This window comes from Dromiciops gliroides, chromosome 2 (assembly GCF_019393635.1).
Source record: "Dromiciops gliroides isolate mDroGli1 chromosome 2, mDroGli1.pri, whole genome shotgun sequence".
Lineage (NCBI taxonomy): Eukaryota > Metazoa > Chordata > Mammalia > Microbiotheria > Microbiotheriidae > Dromiciops > Dromiciops gliroides.
The window spans coordinates 108,949,838-108,966,564 of record NC_057862.1 but is presented as its reverse complement, the minus strand read 5'-3'; the positions used below and the strand labels follow the sequence as shown (position 1 = coordinate 108,966,564).

The window sequence follows — 16,727 nt, the reverse complement described above, 5'->3', positions numbered from 1 at the left end:
ATTTTACGAAGCCCTGTCACAGCCTGTCCCAGGAATGTTTGGCTCCATTTCTTGGGAAGTTTCTATCTCTCCAACAGGAGGAGGAGTTGAACTTCCATGGGCCTCCATTGGGGTTCTTTACCCAAATTTTAAGCAAATCATGAAAACAAAGCACCACCCTTTGCCTGCTTATAAAAGTAAGCTTCCATCCCATTCCCCTCTCCGAGTAGCTTTTTTTTTTTTTTTAGTGAGGCAATTGGGGTTAAGTGACTTGCCCAGGGTCACACAGCTAGTAAGTGTTAAGTGTCTGAGGCCGGATTTGAACTCAGGTACTCCTGACTCCAGGGCCGGTGCTTTATCCACTGCGCCACCTAGCCGCCCCTCCGAGTAGCTTTTAAAGGCAACCAGAAAAATAGGTCTCAAATCAATTCCACAGACTTCTATTAAGTACCTACTGTTTACAACATACTGTTTGAGGCCCTAGAAAAGATACAGAATTTACCCAAGAATGGTCCCTGCCCTTCTGTGCATCTGTGTGCGTTGCGTGCGCCATAACTTCCCACTGGATATAAATGTTTATCCAACTCAATGGACCTCATGATCCATGTAAGGTGATACAAGGGGAACTCTGATACAAAATAATCATTAAAATGTTGAGTATGTTAGAAAGGCCTAAAACAAAGAATTTTGTGGAGTAAAAGGGGGAAAGAGCCTCCCTGACTGGGTGAAACAGAAAAGGCTTCAAGGCAGAAGCAGCATCTGAACTGTCCTTTAAAGGGTGGTTAAGAATTCAAAAGGCAGGGGGCAGCTAGGTGGCGCAGTGGATAAAGCACTGGCCCTGGATTCAGGAGAACCTCAGTTCAAATCCAGCCTCAAACACTTGACACTTATTAGCTGTGTGACCCTGAGCAAGTCATTTAACCTCCATTGCCCTGCAAAAGGAAAAAAAAAAAGAAAATAATTCAAAAGGCAAATTCGAAGGTGAAGGAGAGGAGAAAAGAGGGAGAGACAGAACAGTCCAGGCAGGTAAGAAAGTATGGGCTGAGTTCATGGGACAGACAGCTGTCCAGTTTGCCTGGAGCACTGTGTGTAGTCGGGGGAATAGTTTGAATGAGGTTGGAAAGGAAGACTAGCATTGTTTTATGAATGGACCTGAATGCCAGGTAAAGGAATTTCATCTTTACTTGGTAACAGGGAGCCACTGAAATTTTCTGAGCAGGAGAATGAATGTCTGTGACCAGATCAAAACATAAGGATGATGAGTGTGGCATCAGTGTGAAGGATGGATTAGAGAGGGAGAGAATGAATACCAAAAAGCTGGTAGCAAGCTATTGAAACAGACCTCAAGAGGTGGTAGCAGTGGGAATGGAGAAGGGGGATGGTTGCCTTCAGCAGCAGCTATCGGGCCTGGTCTAGCTCCTAGCCTGAAGGCAAACACAAACTAGAGACATCAGCCACCCAGGGACAGCAGTCACACAATGGCCCCCATGAGCCTCAGGGGACTCAAAAGGGGCATTCACCGAGAGCAAGGCTCTATCCACCTGCTTTTGGAGCCGTAGCACAAAGGCAGGAATGGAAAATGAAAATCCTGCCCCTTGGCAGTTTCCCAGAACGTGCCGCACTCATGCACAGGCTGCAGACTGTTCTAAGCACCAGGGCAGCCCAGGTCCTGGGACTGAAGCGTTCATTGCAAAAGGGATTGACCTCTGCCGGACAATGGAGGTCTTAACCACCCAGCAACATCGTTTGTCCGGACAACAACATGCAGAATACTGTGTGACGGGCCAAGAGACCTCTCTAAACCACCATTCCTTCTCATACAGTAACTGCCTCCGCATACAGCAACTACAATTGTCCTCCTCCCTCTTGTTTCCACCCAGGAGTCCTGAGAACTTAATTATTGTCCAAAAGGAACCGAAATCTTAACCTTTCTATACTGTAAAAGTATGTTTGGCAGACTTATGTTCAGTCTTTCTAGAATAAAGCCAACAGGGAATATAGAGTACTGACTTGGAGTCACAAAGACCTGGATTCAAATCCTGCTTCAGACACTTATGAGCTGTGTGTTGTTGTTTAGATTAGTTGTATCCAACTCTTCTTGGCCCCATTTGGGGTTTTCTTGGCAAAGATGTTAAGATACTGGAGTGATTTGCCATTTCCTTCTCTGGCTCATTTTACAGATCAGGAAACTGAAGCAAACAGAGTTAAGTGACTTGCCTTGGGTCACATAGCTAGTCAGTGTCTGAGGCTGGATTTGAACTCAGGTCCTCCTTACCCAGGGTTGGCACTCTATCCACTGTGCCACCTGTGTAGCCTTGGGAAAGTCACTTAACTTTGCTGTAACTAAGTTCTTTTAGCTGTTAAAGAAAAGGGTTGGAACTTGATGGCTTCTAAGGTCATCTTCCACCTCTAAATCTATGTTCCTAGGAAAAACTTTCGAAATGGACTGCAAAGAAGTCTTCCCACTAACTGGTCTGATCAGAGAGCACTGCTTTAAAGTCAAAGTTATGATTTGGGGGTGGGGAAGGCCTGGGTGACAGAGGGGGTGTTGTGGTATATGTTGTGGGTGTGGGTGTGGGTGTGGGTGTGTGGGAGGACAGTGAGGTGCTGTGCAGTGGTCTACATAATAAAACAGACATGGTTTTTAAGAAGCTTGCCTCCTCCTTTGAGTAGGCAGGTACTAAAAGCCCATTCAGAATCGAGTCCTTTTTAAAGTGGATTTAGTACAATTTCCTGTGGGCATTCCGTGGCCACCCACGCACCCTCCAGACAGGCCCTTCCAGGTAGAAGGGAAACCACTGGATGGGAGTCATACAGGAGGGCAAGTCAAAAAGGATGGGGGATGTCTTACAGAAAGCTGTTTGCCTGGACCACTTTGCTAGCAGTTACACCCGACACTCAGAAGGGTCCACTGGTTCTCCCGGCTTCACACAAAGAGTCTGTTCATGTGGCTGCCAAGCAGTGGTGGCAGAGGTCAGCTGGGAGGACAGAGCTCCCAGGCATCCCTGGTTTTCTCCAGGGACCAGATGAGGGAAGGGGGATCCCCAAAGGGAAGAGGCTGAGGAACAGAGTTCAGGGAGAGTTTCACTTGGAATCGATCACAGCCACACAGTGAGTGAAAATGGGCCCCACACTTAGCCAAAGCCCCCCCTCAAATGAGACGCACAGTGATTTCTCCCCAACCTGCCCTAACCCCCAAACTGCTTCTCCACCACTGGCCCACCCAAGGAGAGAGAGGAGCCACAGGGCCAAGTCTGGAGCAGATGTCCACTGTGCTCCCAGTGAAGAGGGGAAGAATGATTAGACATGAATAGCTAACCCACTCCAGAAAAAGGAAACCCCCTACATTCTATGCTATTCATTTTAAAGGCAGGTCAGGAAGTACCCCAATTCATATCCTAGGCAACCGCCCCGAGGAGAAAGTCAAGGAGTCTGTGACACTGCATGGGGATGAGGCAGGAGGAGCCTGGTAATACCTTGTAACTTTTAGCCTTAAGCTCTCTTCTGAGCCCAGACACATTCTGAACCGAGTGCTGGTCATCTCCCCCTAGATAATCCCACGTTGAGGGGCTGTTTTGTTTGTCTCTGCATCCTTAGCATCAAGCACTTGATAAATGCTGGTTAAATGAATGAATCCATGCCCATCATAATCACCCCCACAAAAAACCTCCCTTTATTTCGGATGATGGTGCCATCATTCTCCCCAATTATCCAGACCTAAGATGAGTCACCTTTGACTTTTTCTTCTTCCTCATTCCCTTGCCAAGTGTCATATATTTTACCTCTCCACGGCCTCTCAGGATCAATGATTTTGAGGTGGAAGGTTATCAAGTCCAACCTGCTCATTTTAAGGATGAGGAAACTGAGGGGCAGAGTGATGAAATAATTTGCCCAAAGTCACGTAGTAATAAGTAGTAAAGCCAAGACTCAAACTCAGACCTTGTAACTCTGAAATCAGTGTTCTTTCTACTAGGCCACATCATTTACATCCAGTCCCTTCCCGGCCCCCTTTATCAACCACCTGGATGGTTAAAATAGCTTCTTGCCTCTGGCCTCTTTTTGTCCCACTTTCTCCTCAAAAACCCTCAATGCCTCCAACTTCTTAGGAGATAAAGTTTACATTCCCTAGCTTAGTATTCAAGGCCTTCTACCAGCCTTACCTGCCACCATTCCCTTTCATGAACTTATGCTCTAAAGAAACAGAAATCAAAATGCCACCTTCTACCATGCACTGTGCCTCCTGGAGCCCCCAGCTCTTTGACTGAACTTAAGGAGGATATTTTCAAGTATCCTGGGCCAACCATTGCAGGAACTTTCCAGTGTTCCGCTTCTGGTGCCTCCTCTAGTTACTGAATAGGCGGTGGCCGCCTTCTGGATTTCGTGTGTGTGTGTGTGTGTGTGTGTGTGTGTGTGTGTGTGTGTGTGTGTGTGTGTGTGTGGCAATTGGGGTTAAGTTACTTGTCCAGAGTCACACAGCCAGTAAGTGATAAGTGTCTGAGGTCAGATTTGAACTCAGGTACTCCTGACTCCAGGGCTGGTGCTCTATCCACTGCGCCACCTAGCTGCCCCCTGGATTTCTAATCTTACAAATGATACCTAGACCAGCCTCCTTCCCTGGTCTCCAATCCTTCAGTCTGGATGGTTGACCCCCGTATCTTATTGGGCACTCTACACTTACTCCTTGATCTCACTGTCCTCCCAACATACATACACGCATACATGCACACTCCATGCTGCAATGCCTTACATATGAGGGTCATAGCTGCTTAGCCCAGGCAGGTCACCAGCAAAGGTATTGCAAAGACCAAATACCCTAAGAGCTGTCCTTGTCTGCCCCAGTGTGGGAAGGAGCACAGGGGTCAGTCACAGCCTCCCCTTCCTGAGCGTCAGGGAGCTCGGTGCCTTTCTGCTCAGTCCTACTCCCCACATCCTCACCAAACCTGCTCTCTGTGACATCCGGGTGCAACTCTCAGCCCTAGGTTCCCTCAAGGCTCATTCCTCCTTGTGGAATGAAAGGTTTTAGTTATCTGGGAAAGGGCATTTCAGGAATCAGCAAACGGCTGAAGCCAGGGCCTCCCTGAAGCCCCTCACATCACACTTGGCCTAACATGCCTATACATACTACCAGTTCTGCTCTCTCTTAACAAACCACAGAATGAAGTTAAACCAAGGGAGTTGTCCCCACATCGATCTCAAAGGTTCTCATTGCCTCCTATACTCTAGGTTTCCTCCAGAAACCTCCAAGGGTGTTGTCTCTGGAAATTGGTTTCAACCAAGGTTTCCCAACCTTTTTGTGTGTCATGGAGCCTTTTACAGTGCAGGGCCCATGGATGCCTTCTTAGAATACTATTTTTAAATAATTGGAAGAAATGCTCAATTTGAAGTAGAGGTATGGGGCAGCTAGGTGGTGCAATGGATAAAGCACCCGGCCCTGAATTCAGGAGGACCTGAGTTCAAATTCAGCCTCAGACATTTGACATTTACTAGCTGTGTGACCCTGGGCAAGTCACTTAACCCTCATTGCCCCTCAAAAAATAAAAAAAAATAAAGTAGAGGTAAGTGAAAATAAAGATGCAATTTTTCTCCCATCCAAGTCTAATCTTCTAGGACAGAACATAGAACATCTGAGCGGGAAGAGAGACCTTGGACATTGTTTAGTCTGACTGCCCCATTTTACAGACTGTGGCCCAGAGAGGGGGAATGATTTGCCCAACGTCACATAGCAAGCCAGTGGCAAGCCTAGTACTAGAATTACCTGGATTTCTTCAGTGCTGTTTTTCAGCTACCTTGTGTGCCTAAGGCTCCCCAAGCCCAGGTCCCATGTTGTGGGGCTGGAGGGCCTAGATGCATACATACATACAAATAACCATAGCTCCCATACATAGAGAAAGCTATAGCCATATTCCCACAGTTAGTAAGGAGCAAAAATCAGCTGGAGCTGCCCTCCCAGTATGTGAAACATTCTAGAAAAATCACAATGCACAAGGAGCAAGGAGAAATTCTTTTTTGTGTGTTTTGTTTTATTTTTTGTTTGTTTGTTTTTGTGGGGCAATGAGGGTTAAGTGACTTGCCCAGGGTCACACAGCTAGTCAGTGTCAAGTGTCTGAGGCTGGATTTGAACTCAGGTCCTCCTGAATCCAGGGCCAGTGCCTTATCCACTGCGCCACCTAGCTGCCCCCAAGGAGAAATTCTTGAGCCTAAAATTTCCTCTTTCATTTCAGCCTCCAAAAGCTCCTCCTCCCAATGTGTCCTGGTTTTTGTATTTTGGAAGTGACACAAAGCATCCTTCATCAATCTGACACTTTGGCCCCATCTCCCCTCACCCCCTCTAGTTACACTTTCCCCCAAAGCCTCAACTTAAAAAGTTCTTGGGTCTGAAAGCCTCCCTTTATCCCCATCTCTGTATCCCTCCCATTTCTTTCCTGAGGAGGCATTTTCTCCCTCTGCTGCTGGGCTGAATAGACATGAAGAAATTCTGAGAACCCACCACTCCAGGGCTGGGAACAAGGGGGAGTGAAGAAAGCATGGGTTCTCCCTTGGGAGCAGGCTAGCCCAGACAGATAGAGAACCAGGCCAGATGAGGTTAAACAAGGCTGCCCAAGGTAGGCTGCGGTAGAAACAATATCTTCCTGGCAAGAACTTTTGGGGTTTGCCTTCTTCAACTCCTTCCCCTTCTCAAAGATGGTGCCAGGGGGCAGCTGGAGGAACATTAATGTCATTGTTCACAGGGCACAACAGAGGCAAGCTCTGTGCACCCCCGAGGCCCCAGCAACAAAACCTGCTTTGCGGGCTGGGCGACTCCTAGGAAATGTGAGGAATTTAACCAGAATATTCAGCTGGGCAGCCTCAACTTAAGCGGGAAGAAATGTGAACTAGTGAGAAGGGACTGGCCTGCAGGGCTAGAGATGGGGACCGCAACTGGAAGCAATGAGGGAGATTCTGCTCTGTTCAAGAATCTTACCAGAAGCTCACAGGGAGCATCTGCAGCATAGATAGGCTGGGTTGTCCTATAGCACTGGGTGTACATGGCCTCACCAGTTATTCTAGAAATGTCTCTTTTTCAACTTTAAGAGTGTGTGTGTGTGTGTGTGTGTGTGTGTGTGTGTGTGTGTGTGTGCTATCTGCTCTCCCCAACTAGACCCTTTGCTTCTGAGGGGAAGGATTCCACCCAATTCTCATCTCTCCCTGCAGAGACCCTTGAGTATCATAAGGCAAACAACCTAGGGGCTTCTAAAGTCTGCTAACTCTGCCCATCATCAGGGGACATTGTCACCCTTCACTTAAGCACTAAGCCTAACAAGGGCCACATGGAATAAGCTTTACAGACTCAGACACAACAGTAAAGCTGTCAGAATAAACCTATGAGTCTCCAGGCTGGAGATGGAGAAAGGGAGTGGCAGGGGAGAGGGGGCTCTATGAATGACCAGGAGATACTCTTACAGGACACATACTCATTGCTTTCCTCCATAAGTCCATCTTAGTTCTGTCACCAACTTAAGGGACCCCTTTTAAGAAGCTGTTTGTATTTGGGGGTGAGGGTGGGGCAATGAGGGTTAAGTGACTTGCCCAGGGTCATACAGCTAGTAAGTGTCAAGTGTCTGAGGCTGGATTTGAACTCAGGTCCTCCTGAATCCAGGGCTGGTACTTTATCCACTGTGCCACCTAGCTGCCCCCAAGCTGTTTGTATTTTAGACTGAATCTCTCCTGGAGAGGGACCAAGAGTTCCATAAATCCATTCTGCCCAGAATAAAGCAGGGCAGACCTTGATTTCTATAAAGAGAGATACCCTCTGGAAAGTACAAAAGAGCTTATCATCATGGTGCCCCTGAGCCACACAGGCCCCCTGAACCCCCAAGGCCAAACAAAGTCAACATTAAAAAAAATTAATGAGGGGGCAGCTAGATGGCGCAGTGGTAAAGCGCCAGCCCTGGATTCAGGAGGACCTGAGTTCAAATGTGGCCTCAGACACTGGACACTTACTAGCTGTGTGACCCTGGGCAAGTCACTTAACCCTCATTGCCCTAAAAAAAAAAAATTAATGACCATATAGGAGTATCAGTGTGGTGTAACATGAACAATTCCTGAATGTGATTCTGTCCCAAACTCACTGTGTGCTCTTAACTGAATCACTTCCCCTCTCTGGTCCTCAGATCCCCCAACTAGAAAAGAGGACAGAAGAGATGATATACATGGATCCTTCTAAATCTATCAGTTAACAATTCAAAAAGCATATATCAAGTGTCTAATATGTGCAAGTCCCTGGAGATACAAAGACAGAACAGAACAAAACAAAAGAACATTTTTGCCCTCAAGAGGATTTTAGTCTGATCCAGTTATCGGAATTCTGAAGTTCCAAGGGTCCCTTTTAGAGCTAACATTCTTAGCTTCTTTTCCATTTAAGATGGTGGGTTTGACTCTGCTCATTCACTCCCTTTTGTGATCCCATTACTCAAGGAAAGTTTCCAAGGAGATCATGGGTTGGTCCCTATAGGTGATTTTCTTCTAGCAACCTCTTCCTTCCTTTCCCCTCCCTTTCTATTTACTGGGACACAAAATACATTGGGTTTCCCCAGTCTTATAGACAGACAAGAGCTCAGTTCTCCCAAAAGTGTATCAACTCAAAGTCAATATAAATACTCGAAATAGAAAATCATTGAAGCTGTTCAGCACCAGGTGGCTCCCGGGAAGCCCAAAGAAGCAACATAAGAGGGAATGAGACAACCTTTTTTGGGTCTGAGGAGAAGTAACATAAAACTAGAAGGGGACTTCTATGAGCGCTGAGCACATCAAAGGTTTCTATAAATGCACATCTTTTCTGCACTCCAGTCAATGATTTTTATTTTATTTTTTTAACAATGAGAGCTGAAACTCAAGAAGACAGCTTCTACTTTCTAAGGAAGTAAACTGACCTTGACTCAAGGGAGCCTGTGTGAGCTGAAGCAGTGCAAGCACACCCCAGAGGCAGTGTGGTCCGAGGGAGACCTCCCCAGACTAACCTGAAAAAGGAAACCTCTCTACAAAATGAATTCTCAATGGCCCACTGGAGCTGGACACTTGAAAGAGGCTCTGGGGTTATCTGTGAAATTCCAATTAAATTGAAAGGCTTTGATAATTTGATAAGCGGCTCCTCTGACTCAAAACACACCGTTATTTGATCCAGTGCTTGTATTTGAGAAGGTATCAGGAGAGGGAAAGACAGTGAAGGAGAGAAACAGAGAATGCCTGAAAGCAGAGTCTAAGGAAGCTGAAGAAAGGACAGAAATGTCGTTGCTGTTGTTATTATAATTATTACTCTTCAGAAAGGATAAAATCTGGAAAGAGTTGTGAAAATTTTGCTGAAATCTCTTTGACCTCTACGATCAAGGATGGAACACATGGGTCCACACCTACACACAAACACACACACACACACACACACACACACACACACACACACACACACACACACCAGTTCCTCCCAATTCCAGAGAGGAGCTAATACAGAAACAAATACTGGGCTACCAAGCTAGAGAAGTCAGGAGCTGGTGAGGAAAGCCTTAGGAAGCACCCTGCCCGGGCTAAACACTGCTCCCAGGGCCAAGGTCATCATTGCTATTGTCCTTGGTCTACCCTGTGGCCACTGAGACCCTAGAACCCTCAGGACTAATTCAGAATCTAAGCAGATCCAGCACACTCCCAGCCCTGCTGAAGAAGGTCAATTCAGTGCAATTCAATCTATTGAACAAATATTAAGCCCCTAATAATCATATGCAAGGCACTGTTGATAGGTGCTAGAATATAGAACACAGAAAGGTTCCTGCCACATCTGTCCCCTTCTCTCCACTTCTACCACAACCTCACCAGTTCATACCCTTATCCCTTCTTCTGGGACTGTCAAAATAGCTTCCTGATTGGTTTCCTTCTATCCAGCCTCTTCCTTCTCTAATCTACCCTTCAAATAGCTAACAATATTTTTCTCCTCCAGATTGATCTTCTTCAAGCACAGGTCAGATCAGATCACTCAAGAGACTTCAGTGGTTCCCTTTTGTGTCTAATGAATATATAGATTCCTCTGTTTGGCATCAAACTTCACAATCTGGCTCCAATCTATCTTGACCACTCTGTGATCCATGTCACAGTCAATCTCCCTCTTCTGCTTGAAACTCTCTTTTCTCTAGGTTTTCATGGCAATGTTTTCTCCTGGTTCCTCTCCCACCTGACCAGGCTTCTGTTTCCTTGGATGGACCTTCATCCATCAGGTGCATGCCAGGTCATGCCTACTAACTGTGGGTATCTCCCAAGACTCTGTGCAGGACCCTCTTCTCTTCTTCCTCTACGCTATTTCCCTTGGTGGTCTCATCAGTTCCCAAAGATTCAATTATTGTCTCTATCCAGATGATTGATTATCAGATCTATTCGTCCAGCTCTAAGCACTCCTGGCCTCGTCTCACATTTCCAACTTCCTACTGGACAAAGCAAACTGGGTGTCTTGTAGGCATCTTCAACTCAACTTGTTCAAAGCTAAACTCATTATTTTTTCCCCACTCCTCTTTCTAATTTTCCTGTTACTCTCCCTCCTTCCTACTGCCCCAGTCAAGTCTATCTGACCTCAGGGCCATTCTATCCCTCCTTCTGCCTCCTCTGTCAAGCTGCCTCTCACCCAGGAAGAAATAGCGCATCATTAAGAACACATGTGACCAGAAAAGATGATGGGCCAGGAAGAAGAGATGAGTGCTGCTCTTGAGTCCAAGATTTTTTTTTAAGAAACAGAAGAAGGATCCATTATATGGTATAAGTCCTCTACGGAGAATTCATGAAAGAACACAGGCTAGAATTCTACAGATAGAGGGGATCAACTGTAATATGTAGCAGGGAAAGGAATATCCAAATGGATGAGGTCAGAGTGGTACAGGACAAAGAATGCTGGCTCAAAAGAAAGAAAAGATTGTCAATGAAACATGAAATACAGAGAAAAAACCAGAAATAAGTTTGAAAGGGAACAGAGATGAGCAGGGAAGCATGGTTATTGTTGTGCTGAATTTAGTAGTTTTTTAAAAATGGGATATACATGATAGAGACTCAGTTTCCTCTTTTTCTTTGGATATTGTTGTATTCATGTTTGCTGATGTTTGTTAAGTTCAAAATGATAGAAGAAAGAAAGGAAGAGAGAGAGAAGAAGAGAGAGAAAGAAAGAGAAAGAAAAATGGAAGGAAAGAAAGAGAGAGAAAGAAGAAAGGAAAGAAGGAAGGAAGGAGGGATGAAGGAAGGAAGGAAGGAAGGAAGGAAGGAAGGAAGGAAGGAAGGAAGGAAGGAAGGAAGGAAGGAAGGAAGGAAGAAAAAAGAAACATTAACACTTGGAGTCAGAAGACCTGGTTTCAAATCCTACCTATTATGTGTTTGACCTTGGGCAAGTCACTTAACTCCCTGGGCCTCAGTTTCCTCATCTGTAAAAAAGGAGGTAGACTAAATGATTACTTTGGATCTAGGACCCTTTCATCCAGTTTCCAAATAGAGAATCAGGCCAATAGAGGACCAGAGCTTTACTTAGAATTACTATCCATCATTTCTTCATCCTTTAGACAAGGACCACTCAAATGCCCCCTCTCCATTAGCTTTTCAAGGTCACCTGCCTCATTAGGGAAAATTGGCTTTCCCCTTCCATTAGAGTAACTGGTAGGAACACAAGTTACAGGGTGACTAGAAGTGTCTGCTCAGGGAAGAGAGAACTGCTATGGGGGCATGGTTTGTTCAGGTGTTGTGAGTGTTGCCGGGAAGTTGACATTAGGCCTGGGTTTTAGTCCTACTCTGCTAGTTGCTAGCTAGCTGTCTGACCCAAGGGGCAGGCCTTTAATGCACGCTGCTTCTGTTTTCCTCTCTGCAAATTAAATGAATTAAGTTATCTCTGAATCTCTAGGAGTAATATAAAAATAGTGTTCTCTTTCTCTCTTCTGTCTGGAATGCATCCATTCATTCAATCAATCAAGACATGCGGTTAAATAAAAGATTTACTCTGAAGACACAGTCCATATTAGGAAGTAGTGATAAGACATGCACAGGAAAAAAAGAGGTAAAATATGAGAAGTGAATCAAAGGATTATAAAGCGCTATGAAAGTGGATGGGGTAGAAATCCCTTCCAGCTGGGAGTAATCAAGGAAGGCTTCATGGAGGAGATAACATTTGATAGGGGGTGGAAAAAGGAACTTGGAAAGAGACTAAGCTCCTTTAGAAGCTTCTATTTTGAGGGACTCACCATTCAACCACCCCCTCCACCAAGTCTCAGCCAGCACCCACTACAGAGCCCCTTAATTGGTAGGTTTAATTGAGATGCTAGGAAGAAATTCAAGACTGGAAATTCCCAGCTGTATGAGGGAGTACAAAGTGTAGGAGTGACAGAGTCAGGTTGAGGAAAAATCCCCAGCTCCCAAGGGTCATGAGTATTGATGGGCGTAGAAGAGAGAAAGACTCATCATTATGTTAAAGTATTCTAAGGTTTAAAAATGTTCCATTGACCTTAAAGGTCGAAGTGCCCCTGGCCCGGGAGATTTCAGCTGAGTCACTCTCCTCCAGGTTCTTTTTACCTTTCGTCCAGGGGACGTGTATGTTTGTGTGTGTGGGTGCTTGTGTGTGTGTGTATATGGCAATGGGATGGTCATGTGAAGGAAGGAAAAAGTGGACCATGAGTGTTGGTCACATGAGCATTGGGTAGAGTAGGAGAATGGGATCAGGAAGAGAACTCACGAGCTTTGTCTCCTAGTCACATTTGGGACTTGCTAGGAAACAGAACGATTCTGATGTTAAACAAGTTTTAAAGGAAGTTAAATCCTTCCATGTCCTCAGCTCTTTGAGAGTGCTGCTCCTCTGCCAACCACCTTGCTTCACCAGCTTCTCTCTTTTAGCTATGACACCTCTTGTAGAGAATAGTGGCCATCAAACCCAGTGAGTACAGCCTTCCTCTGTATAAGTGGCTGCTAACCTCTCTCTGCCTCTGTACCCTTCTTTCTTTATTTCTCTCTTCCCTCCTTCCTTTCTTCTACTCCCCACATACACATACATACACACATATACATCTAGGGAGCAGAACAAGGAGCCAATAGTCAAATAATACCCACAAAGGTCAACCCTATAATTACCTTTTCTCTCCAGTCTTCTTTGCCCTAGACCTGCAGTATTGGGGAGAGCTATGGCTTGACTATGACTGGCCTTTCTTTCTCAGCAGGATCCCTAAACATCCAGATGACCAGATTTTCCAAAGATTTCCCACATTTTCTCTACAGTGCTTGGCACACAGTAGGCACTTAATGGCTGTTGGTTGATTGAAAATAGAAGAAACCTCCTAAACAAGTATTCCATTCAAGTCCATCCCTCTTTTCCCCAGAAGCAGTCCCAGACATGACATTCCGAGCCCAAAGTAACTCAACTGGTTGTGGCAGTGACACCCACATCCATTAAGAACTGATACCCGGGGTAGCTAGGTGGCACAGTGGATAGAGCACCGGCCCTGGAGTCAGGAGTACCTGAGTTCAAATCCGGCCTCAGACACTTAACACTTACTAGCTGTGTGACCCTAGGCAAGTCACTTAACCCCAATTGCCTCACTAAAAAAAAAAGAACTGATACCCATTTTTCAGGAACTCTATTTCCTCTCCTGCTGGGCCCATTACTGACTCCTAGAGGTTTAATGACCCCTGGCTGATAAGGAGGTAAGAGGAATAAACAGGACAAGGGCTCTAATTAGTTCTATCAGCAGGGAACCAGGAAGGAGCAGGCTGGGGTTTGTCTGGATTTTCTTCCCCCTTCACTTGTTTTGATCACAGGCCATTCCCCCTTTGTTGTTACCTTCCCCCATAACATCTGCAAACAACCAGACACACTGAGTGTCTTCCAACCCACAAACCAGGCTGCTCTGAATGGACTTTGGTATCTCTCTGAGCCACAGAGCTGATCAAAGGAAGGGCTGGTCATGGCACTTACTCTTTGGGGGGATTGACGTCCTCCGGCCGGGCCTCGAAGAACCGAAAGACTTCATCGCACTGAGAGATGTGAGGGGGCAGGCGGACAAGTGCCTGGGGGAATAAAAAAAAAACAAGAAAGGGCATGAAAGAAGAACCTGGTACCTGCAAGGGAAGCAATTAAGGCCAACCATGGCAGGGACCAAACCCTGGCTGGCCCGTGGAGACCACCAGCCACCAAGTACTTAATAGACAGCAACTCTGGGGCAAACCTTGCACTTGGCTACATGATGGGGGAGATAAAGAAATGAGAAGACCTCTAAAGAAAACAGGGAGCTCTCAGGATAGTTGGGAAAACTTTTAAAAAAACTACTAAATAATTAGAATTTTTAAAATTCCAAGTAAAATCTCATTCCATCCACACAATAGCCTTGTGAATTAGCCTGGTCTGACACTGTTATCCGTTTTTATTGAGGGTCAGAGATGTAATAGGAGTTGCATAGAGTTACACAGCTAGTTAAGCAACAGAGCCAAGACTACCTTACGAGCCTTTGAGGTGCAGGGAACATTAAAAAAGCATTTATTAAGCCCTCTACATTGTGATGGATGGGGAATAGAGATAAAATGGGGGTGAGAGGGCACCCAACAACCGTCCCTGCCCTCAATGAGCAGGCATTCTTACTAAGGAGGATATAGAATTCACATAGAATGTGAGTTCCATCAGGGTAGGGACTGTGTGGCTTTTTCAAAATATTTGTATCCCCTGCCTTAGCATATTCCCTGCTTAACACTTGCTTGGTGGTGGTTGTTGTTGTTGTTCCTAAGTTCAAGATATGAGGCAGGAAATAACAACAACTAGACCCTGGTTATTAGGGAAATCAGGAAAGGCTCCATTTTTCACTGGCAAGGGTTCTTAAAACATTTTTGTGGGGGCAGCTAGGTAGCACAGTGGATAGAGCACTGGCCCTGGAGTCAGGAGTACCTGAGTTCAAATCCAGCCTCAGACATTTAACATTTACTAGCTGTGTGACCTTGGACAAGTCACTTAACCCCAATTGCCTCACAAATAAATAAATAAATTTGTGTCCTGGGTCCCTTGGGCAATCTGGTAAAGCCTATGGACCCCTTCTCAGAATAATCAATTTAAATGCACAAAATTAAGTCCGTGAGATTAGAAGGAAACCAATTACACTAAAAGAGTATACACAGATATCTATGTATATATATTTGTATGTATGTATATGTGTATATATACACGTATATAATATATACCTAATTTAATAAATTTATATGTATATTTTAATGTATTTTCAAATATGTTTAAAATAAATATGTGTATATACATGTGCATGTATGTGTATGTGTGTGTGTGTATATATATATATACATACATACATATATAATGATTTGATTTAATATATATTTAAATTCAAGGACCTCTGCATAGGAGGTGGTACCTATATTAAGCCCTGAAGGAAAGTAAGGTTTCTAACCAAAGGAAGGGGGCAGGGAGTACCTTGCATGCATGGGAGGGAAACAGCTTATGCCAAAGTGGAAGATGGAGTGGGAGTGAATGAGTGTTCCATTTCGGCATAAATGAGGGAATTCTTGTCTTTGAGGGAGCAGAAAAAGTGCCAACCATCTGTTTGGCCACCACTAACCCCAACAGCTAACAGGCTGTTTTAAAATTAAAATCAAACTTGGGCCAAATGGAATATCTCTTTGTGCAGAATGACATGGCTTCTTTCCTGGGGGGAAGGAACAAGCAAAGGACAGTGATGAGTTTGGATCTTCAGCTCAGACAAAGAAGCCTTTTGGCTGAACAGTCACAGAGTCTTATTAAATGGAGCGCCCCATAACAGGAAAAGACAACTGAACCCCTTTATTTTGCAGACAAAAGGGTCTCTGATCCCAGAGAAAACCTGTACAAATCAGCTTCCTAGGACAAGCTCCTAAAATCATTCTTTGTTGAAGGGAACAGGCCAGAGCTGGTGGGTCCATTATTTACGGGGAAATAGATATCACCAAAGCACATCTGGATATCAGGACTGGATGAGTCCTGTGAGATCAACTTGCTTAACCTATTCAGTTTTTACAAAGTAGGAAACTGAGGCACAAAGGGAGTAAGGGACATGTCCAAGGTTGTACTCTAGGCCCAGCAATTGCATCTCCTTTACTGTCCTGCCCCAAAGCCACCAACGTTATTGGTCTAATCAGTTTTATATTGTTAGCCATCAGTGGCACTTAGTTGTTGTTTTCCTTCAGAGAACATCTTATAGTTACAAACTGAAAAGAAATAATATAGTTCAGGTCCTCATTTTACTGATTAGTTATTTTAGGTTTTCCTATACAGACAAGAAGATTTAATCTATTCCTTCCAGTAAACTGACCTCTTTAATTTTTATTCTATTTTGCAAAAATAAGACAAAAGGTTTTCTCATGAGATATGCCCAAAGTCAATGCTTTTGATGAGAATTTTTAAAACCATTTTACCACTTATGTTTTACTTTTTTCTTGGAAAAGAAAATAAGGTATTGGAGCATTTTTATGATTAAAAAATATTTCAAGAAAATCTTATAAAAACAATCCATTTCATTTTAGACCAAGTATGAAAAAAAATAGTGTTAAATAATTTTAGTAGTGACACCTTTTATTTTAAAAAGATCTTTAAAAGATTACATGGATTTACATTAACAGAAATAAGAAAGGGGCAATTATGGCATAAGAATGGATTCAAATGAATTCCATCTGAACAAAACAATAAACATAAAACAACTAGAAATTATGAGACATTTATTTCCCAGGTGGGCAAAAGCAAT

At 44.5% G+C, this 16,727-nt stretch overlaps 1 protein-coding gene across 4 annotated transcripts in view; it reads right to left on the bottom strand.

Moving 5' to 3' along the window:
- SH3PXD2A (SH3 and PX domains 2A) overlaps positions 1-16,727 on the bottom strand; it is a 332,613-nt gene that overhangs the window by 151,916 nt on the left and 163,970 nt on the right. For all 4 annotated transcript variants that reach the window (XM_043987986.1, XM_043987989.1, XM_043987987.1 and 1 more), the window contains exon 5: positions 13,931-14,022. In XM_043987986.1, the coding sequence (XP_043843921.1) occupies positions 13,931-14,022 (92 nt within the window). The remainder of the gene's footprint in view (positions 1-13,930; positions 14,023-16,727) is intronic.